This window comes from Suncus etruscus, chromosome 11 (assembly GCF_024139225.1).
Source record: "Suncus etruscus isolate mSunEtr1 chromosome 11, mSunEtr1.pri.cur, whole genome shotgun sequence".
In the NCBI taxonomy this organism is placed as follows: domain Eukaryota; kingdom Metazoa; phylum Chordata; class Mammalia; order Eulipotyphla; family Soricidae; genus Suncus; species Suncus etruscus.
The window spans coordinates 40,682,800-40,705,515 of NC_064858.1; the positions used below are offsets into that span (position 1 = coordinate 40,682,800).

The following is a 22,716-nucleotide window of genomic DNA, read 5'->3' on the forward strand; positions in this document are numbered from 1 at the left end:
AGAGGGAAGAAATATGAAAATAAAACTGAGCTCTGAATAATTACCTAAACTTGGCTGGCATGCTTTGTTTTCAGTGCTAGCTGGGCTAATAACATTTCTTTAATCATTTGCATTAAGGTCCTACCTTTCTTCTTTCAGATTTTTAGTAATTAAGATATATGAAACAAGTAATAATTATTCTCATGGGGGTGAGGGTGGTACCTGGCAGTGTTCAGAACTGAACTCCAGTGGTTAGGGGACCACATGTGGTGTCAGGTACTGAAACAGATTCCTAGGAAGTGTCAGCACACAAGGCAAGTGCATTATTTTTTGTACTGTATCTCTGGCCCTTGAAACTATGATTATCATGTCTAACATTTTAGTATATATAATTGATTTCATGTCTATATAAAGTAAAATATATTTCATATAACTATAAATATTATATATGTATATAAAATTTAGTATTATTAAGCTATCTCAAAATCAAATGAACAATGAGATATACTTTCTTTTTTCTGTCTGTTTGTTTTTTGGGTCACACCTGGCAGTGCTCAGGGGTTACTCCTGGCCTACGCTCAGAAATCCCCCTGGCAGGCTCGGGGGACCATATGGGATGCCAGGATTCAATCCACCGTCCTGCATGCAAGACAAGTGGCCTACCTTCATGCTATCTCTCCAGCCCGGGGTATACTTTCAATACTCAAAGTGGATGCCAACATTTAAAACACATCATATATCAATTTGTGATAAAGACCACACCAGTTTAAAGGAGAAAGCACTGCACTTGGAATCAGAAGTCTACTTTGTGATCTTAGGTAAGTCATGTAATTACTCTGAACCAAAGTTATCCCATATAGATCTTAGAAATAGAAAACTGTTAGGGTTAAAAAGGACTATATTGGAACAATAAACACCCACGAACAGCTAAAGCAACCCTTGGGAGAAGGAATATGGGAGGCATCACTTTCCCCAATTTTAAATTGTATTACAAAGCAATAGTCATTAAACCAGCATGGTACTGGAATAAAGATAGACCCTCAGACAAGTGGAATAAACTTGAGTATTCAGAGAATGTTCCCCAAGCATGCAATCAATTAATCTTTGATAAAGAAGCACGAAATACAAAATAGAACAAGGAAAGCCTCTTCAACAAGTGGTGTTGGCACAACCAGTAAGGCAGTTGCAAAAAAGCAAACTCAGATTCCCATCTAACACCATGCACAAAGGTTAGATCCAAATGGATTAAAGACCTTGATATCAGGCCTGAAACCATAAGATAAATAGATCAACACGTAGGTAAAACACTCCATGACATTAAGACTAAAGGTATCTTCAAGGAGGAAACAGTGGTCTCCAAACAAGTGGAAGCAGAGATAAACAGATGGGACATTAAGCTGAGAAGCTTCTGCACCTCAAAGAAAATAGTCCTTAGGATACAAAACCCACCCACAGAATGGGAGAAACTATTTGCCCAATCAGATAAGGGGCTAATATCCAAAATATACAAGGTACTAACAGAACTTAACATGAAAAAACATCCAACTCCATCAAAAAATGGGGAGAAGAAATGAACAGATACTTTGTCAAAGAAATACAAATGGCTAAAAGGCACATAAAAAAATGCTGCACATCACTAATCATCCGAGAGATGCAAATCAAAACAACAATGGGGTACCATCTCACACCACAGAGACAGGCACACATCACGAAGACCAAGAACAATTGGTGCTGGCAGGGATGTGGAGAAAAGGAACTCACTGCTGGTGGGAATGCAGTCTAGTCCAGCCTTTATGAAAAACAATATGGAGGTTTCTTCAAAAGCTAGAAACTGAGCTCTCATATGATCCAGCTATACCTATCCAGCTATCCTAGGGATATGCCCTAGGAACACAAAAACACAATACAAAAAATCCCTTACTCACACCTATATTCATTGCAGCACTATATACAATAGCCAGACTCTGGAAATAACCAAGATGCCCTTCAACAAATGAATGGCTAAAGAAACTGTGGTAGATATACACAATGAAATATTATGCAACCATCAGGAGAGATGAAATCATAAAATTTTCCTATACATAGATGTACATGAAAACTGTTATGCTGAGTTAAATAAGCCAGAGAGAGACACAGAATAATCTCACTGGACTATGGGTTTTAAGAAAAATAAAAGACATTATTGTTATAGTTCTCAGAGATGAGGGCCAGAAGGACCAGCTCAAGATATGATGCTTAACGCAAAGACTGGTGAGTGCAGTTAAGGGAAATAACTACACTAACAATTATCATGACAATCTTAATGAGTGAGAGAAAGAGAATGCCTATTCTGAATACTGGCGGGGGTTGGGGGGAGATGGAGATAGGGGGCATAAGTGGTGGGAATTTTGTTCTGGTGAAGGGGGGTGTTCTTTGTATGACTGAAAACAAACTACAATCATGTTTGTAATCATGTTTAAGATAAATAAATAAATAAAAAGAAAAGGAAAATATTAAGATGATACACATTAAAGTGCTTATGTAGTATAAATATTTAAAAGTGGATGAGTTTTTATAGTGACAAATTGTGAAATACTTGAATTTGATTATGAGAGATAGGAGAAAGAAAACAGTAGAGCTAAAATGAACGGTAACAAAATTACTATATATAGGAGAAGGAAAGACAAGAAGGACCAGAATGTCAGAAACTGAAGACTTGCAGGGTCAGAATGAATACTGTCCCCTTCACATTCAATTTCAATATCTAAAGAGAAATTCTCTAACATGTAAATACCTTAACTTACTGAAATTACAAGAAGTATATACCAAAATCCATGTGAAATTCTTTCATTAAATCTTAAGATCATGTATGTTTAGTTTTAAAAATTAACTAAAAATGCACTTTCTTTTAAAGTAGTTTCCATCTATTCTTTGTCCTCTCATGCTCTTACTGACGGGCCATTTTAAAAGATCATCTATTTTAGTCTTTCCAAACTGTAAACCAAAATCTTTCTATCTTTTTTTGGGGGGACGATCCCCCCCCAGCAGCGCTTAGGGGTTACTCCTGATTCTGCACTCAGAAATTACTCCTGGCAGGTTTGGGGGACAATATGGGATTCCAACATGGAACCTGGATTGGCCATATGCAATGCAAATGTCCTACTGTGCTATTGCTCCAATGTCATTTCTTACTGTCCTAAAATTTTCTAGCCATCAACTTGTACCCTTTTCGTTTCTGTATTCTTGGGCTACTCCTGGCACTCAGGGATTACTCCTGGTGCTGTGATCAGAAATTACTCTTTGTAGGCTGGGGGTGGGGCATATGGTATGCCAGGAATCAAACCCAAGCCAGCCATATGCAAGACAAATGCCCTACCCACTATGCGATTGCTCCAGCCCCCACAATGAACTCTTTTAACATAAATTCACTAAGTTCTTTTCTCTATCCAAAACAGCCTTTGGATTATTTAACACTACTGTGATTTCTTTGGCAACTATCATTTTTTTTTTCAATTCTTCAGATCTGTGCTAGAGTATTGATATATATATTTCTTTTCTTTTTTTTTTTTGGGGGGGGGGCACACCCGGAGTTGCTCAGGGGTTACTCCTGGCTGTCTGCTCAGAAATAGCTCCTGGCAGGCACGGGGGACCATATGGGACACCGGGATTCGAACCAACCACCTTTTGGTCCTGGATCGGCTGCTTGCAAGGCAAATGCCGCTGTGCTATCTCTCCGGGCCCGATATATATATTTCTTACTGTAAAAAAAAAAAAAAGTATAACAGAGAAAAAAAAAAACTTGGTCCTTTATAACATTTAGATTAAGGAAATGCTGTTGAATACAATTTGGCAACAATATAATAAATACACTTATCCAAGTGATTCATGACAGGTACTTAACTTATTTCCAGTTTGGGGCTACTGAAGAGTATTGTTATGAACATACTTATTTTTTTTTAATAAGTCCTTTAGCATGCTGAGCATAGGGCATATACATGCATATATGCATACATACATGTACATATGTATATAATACATATATATATCAAATTGTTTCATGGTGTTTACACCATTTACACTCCCACCAAATGTTCTTTGCTGTACGAACTGTAGATACTGTCAGTCTATTTTTTGGGCTACTTTTATAGGTTTGTAGTGGTCTCATGGTTTTACTATATATCTCACTAGTGACTAATAAAATTTAAAACCCTTTATATGTTTATGGACCATTTGGATAACCCTTTTGTGAAAGGAATATCTATTCAAGTACTTGGTATAATTTTTCAAATGAGTTGATAAAATTAGTTTTTAGAATTTTTGTTTCTCTGCCACTACCAGGTGGTGCTCAAGAATTACTCCTGGCTGAGCTCAGGGGACCATATGAGATGCTGAGAATTGAACCCAGGTCAGCCACGTGCTAGGTGCTACCTACCCTACCTGCTATACTGTCTCTCTGGGCTCTATAAGAACTTTTTAATATACTCTGAATAAACTTCTCTCGTATAGGTTACAAATATCTTTTCCCATTTGGTGGTCTTTTTTTTCTTCATTTTTTTTTCTCTTTTGGTCGCACCCGGCAGCACTCAGGGGTTACTCCTGGCTCTATGCTCAGAAATCGCTCCTGGCAGGCTCAGGGGGACCATATGGGATGCCGGGATTCAAACCACCAACCATCTGCATGTCTTACCTCCATGCTATCTCTCCGGCCCTTTTTTTTCTTCATTTTTAATGACCAAGTAGTCAGTTTTTCCTTTATGGTTTTATCCTTTTTTTCCGTTTTAGAAATCTATTCAAGAAATAGTTGACTTGATTAAAACAAAGTCATAAAGTTATCCTCCTATTTTTTAAGCTTTATTATTGTAGCTTTTATATTTGTCCATTTTTTTATAAAGTAGGGATTGAAATTCATTTTTCCCACAGAGCTATATAACTGATCTGGCACTATTTATTAAAATGACCAACATTCCAATAGTATTTCACTATTATCTATATTATCTGTCTGTTGACTCTGCTTGTGCTTATATTAATTATTTTCTTTATTCTAGGTCGTCAGTCTATGTTTCTAATTGTTGAATGAGTGCTATAATTTAAGAATTCTTAACAAATTAAAAAATTTTCTACAACTCAGCTGGGTGACTACTATAAATAATTTAAACTCTTATCATTAGTGTTCTCATCAAGTGGGCTTACCATTCTGTCATACAAAGATGATGGTTTAAATACAACTGCTCTTTATAAAATACTGCACATAGTTCAATTGTCAGATACCTGCTCCATGGCCTTCATTTATATATTTTAAAGCATAAAAAACTGCCCTCTGAAATAATACTATCTCTCAAAGCTCAGAAGGTAAATAGTCAAAATAAGATAATAGGTAAAAACTCAAGGCATCTCTTTATACAGCCTTCACTTCTTCCAGGGTCTACTATTATTGATAAAGTGGCTTTTCCTTCTCCTATGTAAACTTCTGTAGAAGATTCTGTTTTTGTATAGCATATTTTTTCATTCATCTTTCATTTTCAATCAAAGCCTGGGAAAGTCTGAAGGGAGATGATTTCATACCAATAAAACTATTTTTGTTTTCTTACCCTAGAACAGTTCAGTTCTAGTGACTTCAAATAGGCAAAGGAAATTCGTTTAAAAAAACTGTTTCAGGGGCCGGCGGTGGCGCTGGAGGTAAGGTGCCTGCCTTGCCTGCGCTAGTACGGACCGCGGTTCGATCCCCCGGCGCCCCATATGGTCCCCCAAGAAGCCAGGAGCAACTTCTGAGTGCATAGCCAGGAGTAACCCCTGAGCGTCACAGGGTGTGGCCCAAAAACCAAAAAAAAAAAACAAAAACAAAAAAAAAAAAACTGTTTCAGGGGCCGGCGCAGTGGTGCTAGAGGTAAGGTGTCTGCCTTGCCAGGGCTAGCCTAGGACAGACCGCGGTTCAATCCCCCAGTGTCCCATATAGTCCCCCAAGCCAGGAGCGAGGAGCAACCCCTGAGTGTCATTGGGTGTGGCCCAAAAAACAAAACAAAACAAAAAAAACTGTTTCAATTATATAAAAATGAACAACACATAGAAATGTGCATACCTGTATTTTTGTTTGATTTGGGGCCATAGTCAGCTGTGCTCAGGACTTATTTCTGGCTACTGTACTCATAGATCACTCTTGGCAGACTCTGGAGACAATTTGTGGTACTGTGGAACCTGAGTTGGTCACCTGCAAGGCAAGTGCCCTACCCACTGTACTATCTCCCCAGCTCCAACATACATGCATTCTTACCTACCTGAAATCTAGCTATATGTCAAAAAGTATTTTAGCCTGTGTTTACTCTACCCCTTCTGCTTTCCTCTATCCAAGTTATTTTTGCTATTAAATTATATATATTTTAAAATGTCTTCTTATAGGTAAAGCATGATGTATTTTACCTCTATATTGTTTCTGCATCTAGCATTGTCCACAGCATGGTAGAGGATAAAAAATAGTAAATAACTTCAAAACTAACTTTTAAAAGGAGCAATTAACTATAAAAAGAAGATAAAAATTCTATAAACAAGTGTTATACTCCAAAAAAAGGTAAAAAAAAGAAAATAGGCTCATTTTCAAATCTCCTGAAGTTCTGTTTGTTCCTCCAACACTACAGATGAGGTTGATCTCTTGACTGATAATCCTAGGGCGTTCTTGAATATGGAAGGGTTCCCCTCCTTCCCAACTGAGTTCAGGCAGCCTTCATTCCTGACAGTTCTACTCATTACACCTCACAAAGTTCACACTTATGTCTTCTTTTCTAGGAGGAAGACAGAGAAGAAAAAGCACAGCACCCAGACTAATCTCTCAGAGACATCCAGGATGGCTAACTCTAAAGATTCATCCTCAGCACCACAGGAACACAGCAAACACAATGGGGAAGATCCCATCCAGTTCAAAGATTGAAAACAAAAAACAAAAAACCTACAGAAGGCTTGGCTCTACCAGTACCAACCAGTTCTGTACACTCTCGAAGAAAGACTTCAGTAACAGCATGTTGAGAATATTTAATGAACTAAAAAAAAAAAAAAAAGTGTCAGGGCTAGAGCAATAGTAGAGCAGCAGGTGGGGCACTTGCCTTCATGCAGCCAGTCTAGGTTTGATCCCTGCTACCCATCTTGGTTCCCTGAGCCCCGCCAAGAGTGATCTCTAGAACAGAGCCAAGATTATCCCAGAGCACTATAGAGTATGACCCCCAAACCAAAAAAGAAGTAGAAGTCTAAGTATCAGAAAACTATTCAGGGCCTGGAGAGATAGCACAGCGGCGTTTGCCTTGCAAGCAGCCGATCCAGGACCAAAGGTGGTTGGCTCGAATCCCGGTGTCCCATATGGTCCCCCGTGCCTGCCAGGAGCTATTTCTGAGCAGACAGCCAGGAGTAACCCCTGAGCACTGCCGGGTGTGGCCCAAAAACAAATAAACAAAAACAAACAAACAAACAGGAAAACTATTCAGAAATGACAGAAATTAAAAGTATGGTAGGTGATATTAAAAAACTCATGGGCGGGCCCGGAGTGATAGCACAGCGGTTTTTGCCTTTCAAGCAGCCGATCCAGGACCAAAGGTGGTTGGTTCGAATCCCAGTGTCCCAAATGGTCCCCCGTGCCTACCAGGAGCTATTTCTGAGCAGATATCCAGGAGTAACCCCTGAGCACCGCCGGCTGTGACCGTAAAACAAAAACAAAAACAAAATTCAATATAAGGCCTAAGCAGAATAACAGTAGTTAAAGGTCAAGGAGCTTCAAGATGAGATGCAGAAAATCTTTAAAAAACAGAAGATGGGAAAAAAAATTAAAAGGAAATGAAAAGAATATCAGAGAACTATGGGACGAGATTAAGAGGAACAATATAAGAATGTTGGGAGTCCTTGAAATACAGGAAGGCAAACTGGATGAAGAGCTACTAGTTCAAGAAATCTTAGCAAAGGATTTCCCAGAGTTGAGTGCAGGCCTCTGAGATACAAGAGGCCAAAGGGCCAGTGAAAAGAGACCCCAATAAAAAAATTCTAAGACATATTATAAACAGAATGACAAAGCCTAAGGTAGAGCCAGGATACTGACAGGAGCATAATGGAAAGTAAATAATGGGGTGGGGTGGGAGACAATAGTACAGTGGATAAGGAGCTTGCTTTCATGCTGCTGATTTGATCCCTGGCACTCAGATGATCCATGAGACTACCAGGAGTAATACCTGAGTAGAGCTAGAAGAAAGACCTGGGTACCACCAGGTGTGGCCCCAATCAAAACAAACATCTTTCTCGTGTGTAGGAATCCCAGCATCCCATATGGTCCCCCGAGCCTGCCAGGAGTGATTTCTGTGACAGAGCCAAGAGTAACCCATGAGTGCTGCCAGGTGTGACCCCAAAAACAAACAAAAAATTGCTGCTCTAAATAATGCTATCAAATGTTCTGAAGATTAAAAAGAATCATAAAATTTTCTTGTTCCTATCAACTTTGAACTATTTCTCTATATTTTTATTTATAGATATCAAACTATATATTTTATTTTTTATAAATGCTGATTATGACTGATATTTTATAGATAGTAAAATCTTGGAATGCTGAGATGTTTTCTTAATCCTTATGTATTCATAAGAACTTACATAGGAGAGACTCAAAATTGTTGAAAGCTGATTCAAAAAAGTAGCAGTTTTGAGGTTTTTTGTTTGTTTGTTTTTCGGCCATACCGGGTGACGCTCAGGGGTTACTCCTGGCTATACGCTCAGAAATCACTACTCCTGGCTAAATGCTCAGAAATCGCCCCTGGAGCGATTGACCATATGGTTCAACTTTTAATCTTAACTAATGTATTCTTCTTACATATTTCCTTCAACTTTGAAAAAAATATACTAAACTAATTCGAGTTTTAATATTAACTAATGTATTCTTCTTTCATATTTCCTTCAACTTTAAAAAAAAAAAAAACTAACCTGTTACAATGTGACAGTCCTAAGTAAACTTCTGTGGGCTTACAATCAACATACCCTGAATAGTCATCCATTTGTTTAACTTTTCTCCACTTGTCTGGCTCTAACATGTCTACTGGTCCATGTAGTTTTCTCTTTACATTAAAATGGCATCGAGAAAGCATTGCACAAAAAAATATGTGCAAGAGATTACCAGAAAAACAATAAGCTTTCCTCATCAATAGATTTAGCAGTGTTAAAAGAGGAAAATAAGGCCAATTACCATTACTAGAACTAACTTCAGGCACTTTAAAGGAATTATGTGACCTTCTTAAATATGCTACAACATTTAGGAATGGGAAGTGGGGGAGGAAGTGAAAGATTCATATTACATGTAGAAATAAGGCAAGATTTTTTTTTATGACTAGAAAGAAATCTCCAAAATAATTTGTGGCTGATGTTAACACAGGCAGGAATTTAATGGTGAGACATGAAATTCCTGAACAAATGCATTAATCTGCTAGATCTCAAGAAAAATTTAGCTAAATAATCATCAAGTTTTGGTGTACTATTAAAATGATAATCATAGCAACAGTTAAACAGAAAAATGAACCATATTTTTAAAATGTCTGAGCTATGCAACAGGTAAAGATTTTTAAAAATGAGAGCCAGAGAGAGACAGCTAAACAGGTTGAACAAGATTCACATGAAAAAAAAAAAAAAAACAGTGGTTTAATCCTACATTTATCTGCTCCTGTTAAGCTCCTAGCCAAGTGTCCCCTTCCTTACCCAGCACTCTCCAAAAAATAGATTTTAAGTGAAATGTCCAGGGTTTGAAAGGAATAAAATAGTAGATTAAGGGACCCGATTGGTGGTGCAGTGGTAAGGCGTTTCTTTGCCTTGCATGCTTCTGACCTAGGATGTGCCCTGGTTCAATCCCCTGGTGTCCCATATAGTCCCCCCAAGCCAAGAGTGATTTTTGAGCACATTGCCAGGATTAACCCATGAGCATCACCGGGTGTGGCCCAAAAATCCAAAACAAAACAAAACAAAAAACCCGTAGATTAAGATCAGATTTATATCTATCTAGATCTGTGTAGATTTCTCTTTATATGTATATAAAATACACATATTTTATAGTTTTAAAATTTCTTGGACCAATTTCAGAAATTTATATTTTATAAGAAAATTCCTATTGTTATTTAAAAGAATAAATAATTGTATCTTTGGGGTATGTTCGAAGGAGTTGAATTGCTAGGTCATAAGAAAGCTCAATTCCTAGTTGTTGTTTTTTTCCTTTCAGTTCCTAGTTTTTGAGGAATGTTCATAATTGCTTTCCAAAATAGCTGGACCTGTCAACATTTCTACCAACAGTGAATGAGGGTCTCAATTACCCCACATTCATGCCAACCGGGTTTTCCTTTTGATGTGTGCCAGGCATAAATATCTCATTGCTGATTTGATTTGTGTTTTCCTGGTGATTAGTGATACACAGCTTCTTTTCATGTGCTTTTTGTCTATTTGTACTTCTTCTTTAAAGTTGTTTTTGTTCATCTCTTCTCTCCATATTTTTTAAGAGTTGGATTTCTTTCTTGTAGAGTTCTACCAGTGCTTTACATATCTTGAATATTAACCCTTTATCTGATGAGTGGTGGGAAAATTATTTCTCCAAGTCTGTGGGGCCTGTATTTTTATTTATTTTTACTTTATTTTGTTTTACCTTTTGGCCCACACCTGGCAGTGCCACATGCCACCCTACTCACTGTGCACTCCAGCCCTTTGTGTGGTGTCATTACATTCTGGTCATAATTTACCTTGAGGTGAAAGGCTTCTAAATATAGTCCCATTTGTTTATCTTTACTTCTACTTCCATGGCCAATGACATTGCATCTATAAAGATGCATAAGAGGGATAGATAAAGAATGGTCTCTATCATATGTGAGATATAAAAAAAAAACATAGTAGGAAAACAGAAATGGCCCAAGTCAATAGAAATGAAGAGCAGGAGAACTGGTCTTCAGTAAGAAGCATACTATTAGGATAAGAGTTGCAAGGATAGATTAGGGAAGGGAACACTAAAACAATGATGGAGGGGAAAGTGCTTGCCATAAAAGTAGGCTGGAGGGGGGAGGAAAAATGGAGACACTGGTGGAGGGATGTGGATACTGGTAAAGGTATTGGCATTGGAACATTGACATGTCTGAATCTTAAACATTTAACTTTGTAATACTGTAATTCATGGTGAAAAAAAGCAAATATCTACACACAGGTGCTTGTTAAATGCTCATTAATTATAATTATAATTGTAAGTATAAAAATTTAATTGAGGGCTGGAGAGATAATACAATGGTAGGGCGTTTGCCTTGCAAGCAGCCAATCCAAGAGAGACGGTGGTTTGAATCCCAGCATCCAACATAGTCCCCATGCCTGCCAGGAGCGATTTCTGAGCAGAGCCAGAAGAAAACCCTGAGTGCCGACAGATATGACCCAAAAACAAACAAACAAACAAACAAAACTAATTGAGTTACTTTTATTTTTGTACTTAGTAATTCTTTTTAAGAATATATAATCTGGGCCCGAAGGGATAGCACAGCAGCGTTTGCCTTGCAAGCAGCCAATCCAGGACCAAAGGTGGTTGGTTCGAATCCCGGTGTCCCATATGGTCCCCCGTGCCTGCCAGGAGCTATTTCTGAGCAGACAGCCAGGAGTAACCCCTGAGCACCGCTGGGTGTGACCCCCCCCCCCAAAAAAAGAACATATCATCTTTGGGGCCTAAGCAGTAAAGCTGTATTTGCCTTCCGTGCAGCCAACCTGGGTTTGATTTTGAGTGCTGAAGCAAGAAACTTGATAACCCATATTAGAAATTAAAAGGGGTAGATCACTACAGATATTGCATAGATTCAAAGGGTATTCAGAGACTATTTTGAGAAACTCTATGCCACCAAATATAAGAACCTGGAAGAAATGGATAAACTCTTGGACTCATAATCTTCCATGGTTGAGTAATGAGGATGTAGCATATATAAACACCCCCATCACCATTGAGGAAATTAAAACAGTAATCAAATGTCTGCCCCAAAACAAAAGCCCAGGCCCAGATGAATTCACTGATGAATTCTTTCAAACCTTTCAAGAGGAACTACTACCAATCCTGGCCAGATTCTTTCATGAAATTGAAAAAACAGGTACACTTCCAAATAGGTTTTATGAAGCCAACATCATGGTGATATCTAAACCAGACAGAGGTGCCGCCAAAAAAAAATTATAGACCAATATCCCTGATGAACACAGATGCAAATATCCTTAACAAAATCCTAGTAAATAGGATCCAAATGCCTCATCAAGATCATTCACTATGATCAAGTAGGTTTCATCCAAGGAATGCAAGGATGGTTTAACATCTGTAAATATATCAACATATATACAACATCAACAATAAGAAAAATAAAACATCACATCATAAACACAGAGAAAGCATATTGATAGGTCCAACACCCATTCCTTGATAAAAAATCTCAGCAAGATGGGAATGAAAGGGACCTTTCTCAATATAGTTAAGGCCATCTACCACAAGCCAGTGGCAAATATTATCCTCAATGGAGAAAAACTAAAAGCCTTTCCTCTTGGGCCCAGAGAGATAGCACAGTGGCGTTTGCTTTGCAAGCAGCCGACCCAGGACCAAAGGTGGTTGGTTTGAATCCCGGTGTCCCATATGGTCCCCCATTGCCTGCCAGGAGCTATTTCTGAGCGAACAGCCAGGAGTATCCCCTGAGCACCGCCGGGTGTGGCCCCAAAACCAAAAAAAAAAAGCCTTTCCTCTTAATTCTGGTACAAGACAAGGCTGTCCCCTCTCATCATTCCTATCCAATATTGTACTGAAAGTCCTTACTATAGTGATTAGGCAAGAAAAAGATATCAAGGGAATCCAGATAGGAAAGGAAGAAGTCAAGCTCTCACTGTTTGCAGGAACCCTAAAGACTCTATCAAAAAGATTCTAGAAACAATAGATTCATATAGCAATGTGGCAGGGCTATCAAAATTAACACACAAAAATCAATGGCCTTTTTATACACCAATAATAATAGGAAAGAAATAGACATTAAGAAAACAACCCCGGGCCCGGAGAGATAGCACAGCGGTGTTTGCCTTGCAAGCAGCCGATCCAGGACCAAAGGTGGTTGGTTCGAATCCCGGTGTCCCATATGGTCCCCCGTGCCTGCCAGGAGCTATTTCTGAGCAGACAGCCAGGAGTAACCCCTGAGCACCGCCGGGTGTAGACCCAAAAACCAAAAAAAAAAAAGAAAACAACCCATTCACATTAGTGCCACACAAACTCAAATATCTTGCAGTCAACTTGACTAAAGATGTGAAGGACCTATACAAAGAAAACTATAAAACCCTGCTCCAAGAAATAAGAGGACACGTGGAAATGGAAACACATACCCTGCTCATGGATTGGCAGGATCAACATCATTAAAATGGCAATACTCCCCAAAGCATTGTACAGATTTTAATGTGATTCCCTCTAAAGATACCCATGACATTGTTCAAAGTGGATCAAACACTTCTGAAATTCATTTGGAACAATAAACACCTTAGAATAAATAGCTAAAGCAATCCTTGGGGGAAAAATATGAAGGCATTACTTTCCCCAACTTTAAACTGTACTACAAAGCAATAGTTATCAAAGCAGCATGGTATTGAAATAAAGACAGACCCTCAGATCAGTGGAATAGGCTTGAGTACTCAGAGAATGTTCCCCAGACATACAAGCACCTAATTTTTGGTAAAGGAGCAAGAAATCCTAAATGGAGCAAGGAAAGCCTCTTCAACAAGTGGTGTTCGCACAACTGGTTAGCCACTTGCAAAATAGCGAACTCAGGGGGCCGGAGAGATAGCATGGAGGTAAGGTGTTTGCCTTTCATGCAGGAGGTCATCAGTTCGAATCCTGGCGTCCCATATGGTCCCCCGTGCCTGCCAGGAGCAATTTCTGAGCGTGAAGCCAGGAATAACCCCTGAGCACTGCCGGGTGTGACCCAAAAACCACAAAAAAAAAAAAAAAAAAAATAGCGAACTCAGACCCCCAGCTAACACCATGTACAAAGGTAAAATCCAAATGGATTAGACCTTGATATCAGACCTGAAACCATAAGGTATATAGAACAACATGTAGGTAAAACACTCCAGGACATTGAGACTAAAGGCATCTTTAAGGAGGAAATAGCACTCTCCAAACAAATGAAAGCAGAAATAAACAGATGGGACTATATTAAGCTGAGAAGTTTCTGCACCTCAAAGGAAATAGTGTCCAGGATACACGAACCACCCACTGAGTGGGAGAAACTATTCAACCAATTCCCATCAGATAAGGGGCTAATATCCAAAATATACAAGGCACTGACAGAACTTTACAAGAAAAAATCATCTAATCCCATCAAAAAATGGAAAGAAGTAAACAGACACTTTGTCAAAGAAGAAATACAAATGGCCAAAAGGCACATGAAAAATGCTCCACATCACTAATCATCAGAGATGCAAATCAAAACAACAATGAGGTACCATCTCACACCACAGAGAATGGTGCACAAAGAATGAGAACAAGCAGTGTTGGCAGGGATGTGGAGAGAAAGGAACTCTTATTCACTGCTGCCCTCTAGTTCAACCTTTACGGAAAGCGATATGGAGATTACTCCAAAAGCTGGAAATTGAGCTCCCATATGATCCAGCTATACCACTCCTAGGGTATATCCCTAGGAACACAAAAATACAATACAAAAATCCCTTCCTCACACCTATATTCATTGCTGTGCTACTTACAATAGCCAGACTCTGGAAACAACCAAATGCCTTTCAACAGATGAATGGCTAAAGAAACTGTGGTACCTATACACAGTGGAATATTATGCAGTCATCAGAAGAAATGAAGTCATGAAATTTTCCTATACATGGAATCTATTATGCTGAGTGAAATAAGTTGGAGGGAGAGAGACTAATGCAGAATAGTCTCATCTATGGGTTTTAAGAAAAATGAAAGACATTTTCGCAATAATTCTCAGAGACAAAAGAGAGAAGGGCTGGATATTCCAGCTCATGACATGAAGCTCACCACAGTGATGAGTGCTGTTAAGGAAATAACTATACTGAGAACTATCCTAACAATGTGAATGAATGAGGGAAGTATTGAAAGCCTGTCTAGAGTACAGGCGGGGGTGGTGAGGTGGGGAGGAGTGAGATTTGGGATATTGGTGATGAGAACGTTGCACTGGTGAAGGGGGTTGTTCTTTACATGACTGATACCCAACTACAATCATATTTGTCATCAAGGTATTTAAAGATTTTAAAAAATAAAAAAATTAAAATAAAAATAAAGATGCTAATTGTAAAAGAAACACAAATAACCCAAAAAACTCCAAGATTATAAAATTACTGTTTTCATAAAAAATATATGTATGTTTACATTTATATGTTAAACAAGGAGAAATAGGTGGAAAGTGATGCATTAAAATGCCAACATTACTTAATCCTTTAATTGAGTTGGTATCCTAACGTATTAATAACTGACAAAAGATATCTTGTCTCACAAAGAACTACTAACACCCAGGCAGATGTCTCTGTATTTTGATTAAAGAATTTCTTTATGCTAAATTGTGACCATCTCACTAAAAAGTATCCTATGCTTTGATTTCTCATTTCATGCTTTTCACATGGTGTTCAATTTCTGGGAAATGTTTTTCAAAGATAGAATCCTTTTTAGACTTCAGCTATTAAAGGTTTTCTCTGAATCTACTAAATGTTCTGTTTTTATAGTTTTGTCTGTAGCACTAATACAATTTGAATTATATTATTTGTTTACATGGTTATTTCCTCTCATCAACAAAACTGAAGTTTCATGAAGGCAGAAATATGGCAACTATTTGTCAGTTATTATGCCCAAAATAATGTCACTCAATTGCCTATAGGTATTACTGATTAACTAATTAAATTATCTAAATGTTTCCTAAATTTGAGTTTGGAGACTTAAATGGCCTCTTTCTAAGTGAGCCACTGAGATAATTTCATTATGGTTTAAATTTCTGATAATTTAAGTTAACAGTCAGAATCAAATTAACTGGGCATAATTCATAATGGTTGATCCTTGTCAAAGAATAATAGTTCTGCTGAGACGCCTGTTTCAGGACTATTGATTCTTCCTCATTCATCTTTTTTGTCTTTTGCTTGATTTTTGGGCCATACCTATCAGTCTTCAGGGCTTAATCCTGGCTCTAAACTCAGGGATCACTTTTATCAGTGCTCAGGGGACCATACAGGGTACCAGGCATCAAACCTGGGTTAGCCTCAAATGCTCCGGTTCTTCTCATTCATCTTTTGGAGAAGAAACATTCTTTTAATATAAAATGAGCACAGGTCACCTCAAGTGGTTCTTCCTCATAATTTCTCATTATAAACAATGGAAAAATACTTATATGGCTAATCACAATTTACTCAAATTCATCATTATCCCACTCATGTACTGAAGTATACTCACTAATTTATAAATCTTTTTGTCAGAAATAGTAAGATCATGAGCAACTATTATGAATATAATTTAAATTATAGGTACTCCAACAATAGCAAAATACTAGTCTCAGAAGAGTTCAAACAACTAAATGGAGGACCTAAAAACATCAAAACAGTGTAGGAAAAATAACCATACAAAGTATCAAATAAGCACAGAAACATTACATTTTAAATATTTCCAAATATTTGGTTATAAAGCATAAATGCAGCATGTGGGCTTTCCACATCTTTTCCTGCCAAGTCCCAGGGAAAATTGACCATACTACAGTCATTTAAAACAGCTGTTAAGACTATCCTCAAATATTTGGCATAAAAATATAGACCTATTTGCATCTTTAAAACTCAGATGTCTGCATACTCGCAGTTACACTGCACTAGGATAATACCTTCAAAGTAGGCTGCTGGACAAAAAAAAAAAAAAAGATTCTTTTTATTCTTGGTAAGGACTGTTTCAAATGGACAGCAAAAAGTTATATCAAAGAATTTTTCAGGGGCTGGAGAGATAGCACAGCAGTAGGGTGTTTGCCTTGCACATAGCCAATGCAGGACGGACAGTGGTTTGAATCCCAGCATCTCATATGGTCCCCCATATGAGCAAGCGAAAGTCAAAGCACTTAATGTCATTAAAAAAAAACATTTTTCTTTTTTTCAGAAAAACTAATTTGCTCTGGCAATCAAAACAACCTTTTTTAAAAGGCAGGGGCTAAATTTCACCAGTTATTTAAGGTAAAGGTAGAGTTTGGTAGGAACTGTTGTTTTATTTGGTTTTATTTTGGGGGGTGGTAGTAGGGGGTTGTCCCACAGAGAATCTCTCTGTGGCTGGGAAAGGGGAAAAGGGTGTATCAATCCTCTGGCCTAAGATGTCAACTCAGCCTACAGATGGTCCCTCAGAGGTCACCCCTTAATGCGATGGTACGAAGCCACCACCAAGCTCTGGGCTTCCCATATGTGTTAAGTGTTAGTCTAGAAACAATGAAAAAGTTTATGTCCATTTCACTTAAAACAACTGACTTCCTTAAACCAAGTTTCTTGTTTCTTAACATATTGTTCTTGTGGGTATTTAATTATGAACTATCAAGACTGTGTCACTTTGGGTTGCTAGAAGGTCCAAACAACAGAAAAGGATCTTAGAATACAAATAAAGTCATTTTAAAAATGATCTTCCCATACCTCTGGTATTATGGTATTATATTATGCTGCTTTTGAGGCCTATGTACAAGTATGGATATCTAATTGTGGTCCTACACCTCTGATCGTTACCTAATACTACAAAGTAACACTCTACAAGATGGTATTGATAAGTGAAATACACAGCATCTTTTTCTCTTCTGAGCAATATCAATTTTGATAACTGATTTCATCTAGCTTGATTTATCTTAACTTTGCTTTATAATGACAACCAATGAAAATGCCTATTAACTGCACAGTTTACATTCCCTTCAAATCATTTAACCCTTGTTGCTGAAATAGTACAACTGAATTTGTCACCTATAAAACAGTTGTCCAACTTTATCCTATTCTTTTTGCTAAATGTTATACAAATGGAAATAAGACATACATTGGCTAAGAAATATAACTTGAATCATACAATGAGTGAGTGAATGGAACAATTAGAAACTTTCCCATTTATGAACTTAACATTACTCTCTGGTAGGTAGCTCTACAAGTGTCTCAGGCCAATTTAATTCCAGGTAGATATAAACATTCCCAGCCTTACCTCTTTTTGTACTTTCCAACTGTCTACTGTCACATTGAAGAGAGCTTTGAGGGCCTCAATGGCACAGTCTGTCTCCTGAGCTGATAGAGGAGGTCCATTATGGTCTATGGACGATTCATACTCATCGGTCCACTTGATGCTAAAGGCACTTTCCAAAATCTGGGTTAGCAGCGGTAGTCCTTGGAGCTCATAGCGCAATTGTGACCTGATGTCGGTGTGCAAAAGTGACAAGAGGAAGAGCAAGCGCAAGTCAAAGCACTTAATGTCATTAATAAATTTTCGGTCCTTGCACTGTCTCAGGAGGTTACAAAGCTTTGCAGCAAGATTAAGTTCCAGACTGAGCTGCTGTGCCATTTGACTATTGAAAACTATGTTACACAGACATTTCAATGACTCCACGATAACTGGAAATTCAGACACATTCTCCAAAGAATCATCTGATTCGTTTAGCTTGGCTAGTCGCAATAGTATCTGCATGTTTTCCTTGGTTGTAACAGGAACTAAAATCTTTTTGTCTCTAGAGAGAATGCGGAGAACTTCCAGGCAGGACACTTGACATGTTGTTGGGATGTCCTTTACAAGGACTTTAAATATGCCTTCGCAGAGTTTCTAAAAAACAAGAATGAGATGCAAAAATTATTATTTGATTAAAAGATTTAAAACATTTATTTACATGTTTAACAGTTAAGAATCTGGTTAATTAATAATATATACATTTTAAAACGACAAATTGCTGAAACTAAAAGACCCAATCCCCTTTTTTCGTTTGTATTTGGGCCACATCGGCTGCACGCAGGGGTTCTGGGCTCAGGAATCACTCTTTGCAGGTTCAAGGACCTTATGGGAGACTGGGGATCGAATGCATGTCAGTCATATGCAAGGCAAACACCCTACCCATTGTGCTATAGCTCGGGCCCGAAGAGACCTTATTTTTGGTGCACTTTCCTCACTTTAGAGATACAGAGTTTGAGAGGTTATTTGTACTGGGCTAATGAAGTAATGGGATAGTATGAGCTAGAGTCTGGGTTTTCTAACTTGCAATCCAATATTCTTTTAAAATTCTGGAAATCTCTCATCAACTTTTCAAATGTCTGACATAACTAAATTCTAAATTGACTTAATATCAGGCTATACATAATCTCAGGATAAAATTCAGTATCTATGTAAAGCACTAGGAATTAGTTCACAATTACCCACAGTGCCAGCTCCTATGTAAAGACTTAAGAGTATACCTTTCTGTTAGATTGTGCTATTTAATTTGAATTTATAGCTTTATGGCAGTAGTCCTCTGTTGGGACTTTCTTTTCATTTTTATATTACTAAAGCAACTTGATTTACAAAGTTACTCATAGTTAAGTTTTAGACATACAAAGTCCCAGCACCAATTCCACCACTAGTGTCAACTTCTCTCAACCAGTAATTCCAGGTTTTATAAACCTTACAACTCTGATTAGCTAATATCTAGTACATTTGAATCATCAAATGACTTCAGTCTATCTTCTGCTGACAATTTTTCAAAATACTGGGTTCCAAAGAGAGCTGAGTAGCATAATGATTTCAAGCCATCATAAAAAGGTGTTCTCCAGCCAAATAAGTACAAAAAAGATGTTCTATTGGGTGAACACATTATATTAAAAGTCTCTGTTTCTGGGCTTCCAGTGCCAGGATATATGGCTTGGGAAGTTCAAAGTGTGAACAGGATCACAGTTCCCTTTTGTTCTCCTGGTATAGGGCATGATCACACAAATACATGTAATAGCTTAAACTCCAAATTCTACTACAGTATTTAAGGAAAAACTTCTTTTAGTTTCTTGTATATTAAGAAAAAAAAAACATAAACAATTTTTATGGTGCCAAAAATCGAACCCAAGCCTGAGCTCACATACGCTATTGTTATACCAATGAGCCACTTCCCTTGCCAAGTATCTTGTACTTTTTAAAAATTATTTCTGGGACCAGAGAGATAGCACAGCGGTAAGGCATTTGCCTCAGACACAGAAGGATGGTGGTTCGAATCCTGGCATCCCATACAGTCTCCTGAGCCTACCAGGAGCGATTTCTGAGTAATTCCTGAGTACTGCTGGATGTGACCCAAAACCAAAAAAAAAAAAAATTATTTCTATTATTCCCAAGTATAAGAAATGCAGATCATTCTTCTAAAATTCAGTGTCCAGTTTCCTTCATTATAAACTTGGACATATCAAACTACTGCTTTATGTGGAGTAAGGAGATATAACTATTTCTGATCTCATTATATTTTATAAAAATACCAACAACTAAGCCTAATGTAAGATTTTACAAAGTTTTGGAGCTGGAGAGATAGTACAGCAGGCAGAGCGCTTACCTTGCACATAACTAACTCAGGTGTGATCCCAGAACACCAAATGGTCCCTGAGCACTCTCAGGAGTGATTCCTAAGCTCAGAACCAGAAATAAGCCAGGAACACTGCCAGGTGTGGTCCAAAATAACAAAAAATATTAAAAATAAAACTATTTTAGAAAGTTTATTTTACTCCATCTATATATCTTTTTTGGTTTGTTTTGTCTTTGAACTATCATTTCGGTAGAATTTACTCTTCCTAAAACATGTTCTGCTCTCCTAAGACATTTTCGTATCTCCCCATGTCTCCAAAACACAATGAAGAGTCCCTTTTCCTTCTGCTGCCACACACACTTTTCTTTTCCAAGGGTTCCAAACTGATCCCCAGAATCCTGACATATATCCCAAGTTATTTCACACAGTTCCTACAAGACAGCAGAGCCTACCACCTGTCAGTCAGTCTGCCCTTCTCCTTAGTTTGGAGACTGAAAAGTCTATAAATCTTCCCCAGTCACATTCCCTCCTTTGCATACTTTCTGTCTTCAACACTTAGTTTTTCTTCTTTTTAGAGTTGTGATTTCATCTTATTCCTTCCTGAAGTTCTCTATGAATGTTTTCATCTGTATCATAGTAGCTGACCGGAAGTTCTTCAACTATGTTTTAAGTTCAAGACAAGACAACCACAAATCCCAATGATAACCTGCCTTAAAGTCAGCTACCCAACTTTCTAGAAACTCCTACCCTAAAACTATCACCATTCACTAAAAAGTCATCTTCTTTACTGGAAGTAAAGTTATCTAGTCATAAAAGATCTTAGGTAATTTTTTACCTAAGTTAAAAAAAAAAAAAAAAGAAGCAGGATTCAGGAACCCAGAGTCCATTCTATTCCTGGTAATACTCAGATATCCAGGCTGGATTGTCAATGCTGGAGCACAGAAAAGCAATACTGCTTGGATCCTATGGTGCCAGAGGCCACCAAGACTACACTCAGAAGTGCTAGGGGGACCATGGTGGGGCAGAGAATTGAATATAGGTCCTTGCACACAGATATACTCCAGTCTCTCAGCCACTTCACTGAGCCTTTGTTTTCTTTATTTTCAAAGTATGTAGTTATACAAACTTGTTTACATTGTTCAAATGATATATTTGAACTTAAATATATTTAAGTGTAATATTTAATATGTTAATATTAATATATTAAATATTCATATTTAATATATTAAATTAAATAACCTAAAATTATTTTAGAATCATAGATATTAAAATTGGCACAGTTTTTCCCCTAAAGTTAATAGTAATGGGCTAGGGATGTGGTAGAGCACCTGCCTTACATGAATGAACTCTTGCAGTTTACTCCCTAGGCTCAGAAAAATAAACAAGTAAAATTAATGAAAATATTTTTTGATTTAGTAACTTCTACTTAGAGATCAAGTTTCTACTTAGAGATAAGGCTTTTATGAATGAACTAGAATTATAAAAAAAAATAGGTTAGGTATTTTACAAAACATAATCATTGAGACTCAAAGAATCTGAAAAAAGGCACTTAAAATATGCTTTTGTCTTGCATGCAGCTAATCTGAGTTTAATCCCTAGAATCCCTAATGAATCCCCAAGGCCATCAAGAGTAAATCCTGAGCAAAGCACTAAGGATAAGCCCAGAGCTTTGCCGAGTGTGGCCCACCCCCAAATGCTCAATTATGTGCGTGGTGGCAACAAAGTAGCTCCAAATATGTAGATAGTTATAGCCTTGTAAACAAATATTTCTGAAATAAAAAAAAAAGACAAAATTTTAAATGATAAAAAAACCCTACAAGACTCTGACAACAGAATTCAAGTTGCTAAAAGTAGGAGGCAGGAGGCTTGGGAGAACATATGGGATGCCAGGGATTGAACCAGGGTCTGTCCGTGCCAGGCAAACGCCTACCACTCTGCTGTGGCTCTGGCCCTCACATCACCTTCCTTGACTTATATGTTAAGAACTAGTAGGGATATCAATTCCTAAGCTTGGAACTTACTCATCATTCTGGATTCTATAACTGAAAAAACTGCATTAAAAAAGAACTGTGGATTTAAACTGTGTGTTTAAATCATGGTTCTTTACTGACCATGGCAAGTTACTGAGCCTCTCTAGGCCTATTTAACTTTAAAAATTAAATGACACCAGACCTGAATGGCACTTACAGTAGTGCCTGACATTTGAGAAATATTCAGTATAGATATGGCATTAGTAAGTATTCAGTACAGGGAA

General features: G+C 37.7%; 1 protein-coding gene across 3 annotated transcripts in view; it reads right to left on the bottom strand.

Moving 5' to 3' along the window:
- RIC8B (RIC8 guanine nucleotide exchange factor B) overlaps positions 1–22,716 on the bottom strand; it is a 121,264-nt gene that overhangs the window by 68,350 nt on the left and 30,198 nt on the right. For all 3 annotated transcript variants that reach the window (XM_049783117.1, XM_049783119.1, XM_049783118.1), the window contains exon 3: positions 18,149–18,757. In XM_049783117.1, the coding sequence (XP_049639074.1) occupies positions 18,149–18,757 (609 nt within the window). The remainder of the gene's footprint in view (positions 1–18,148; positions 18,758–22,716) is intronic.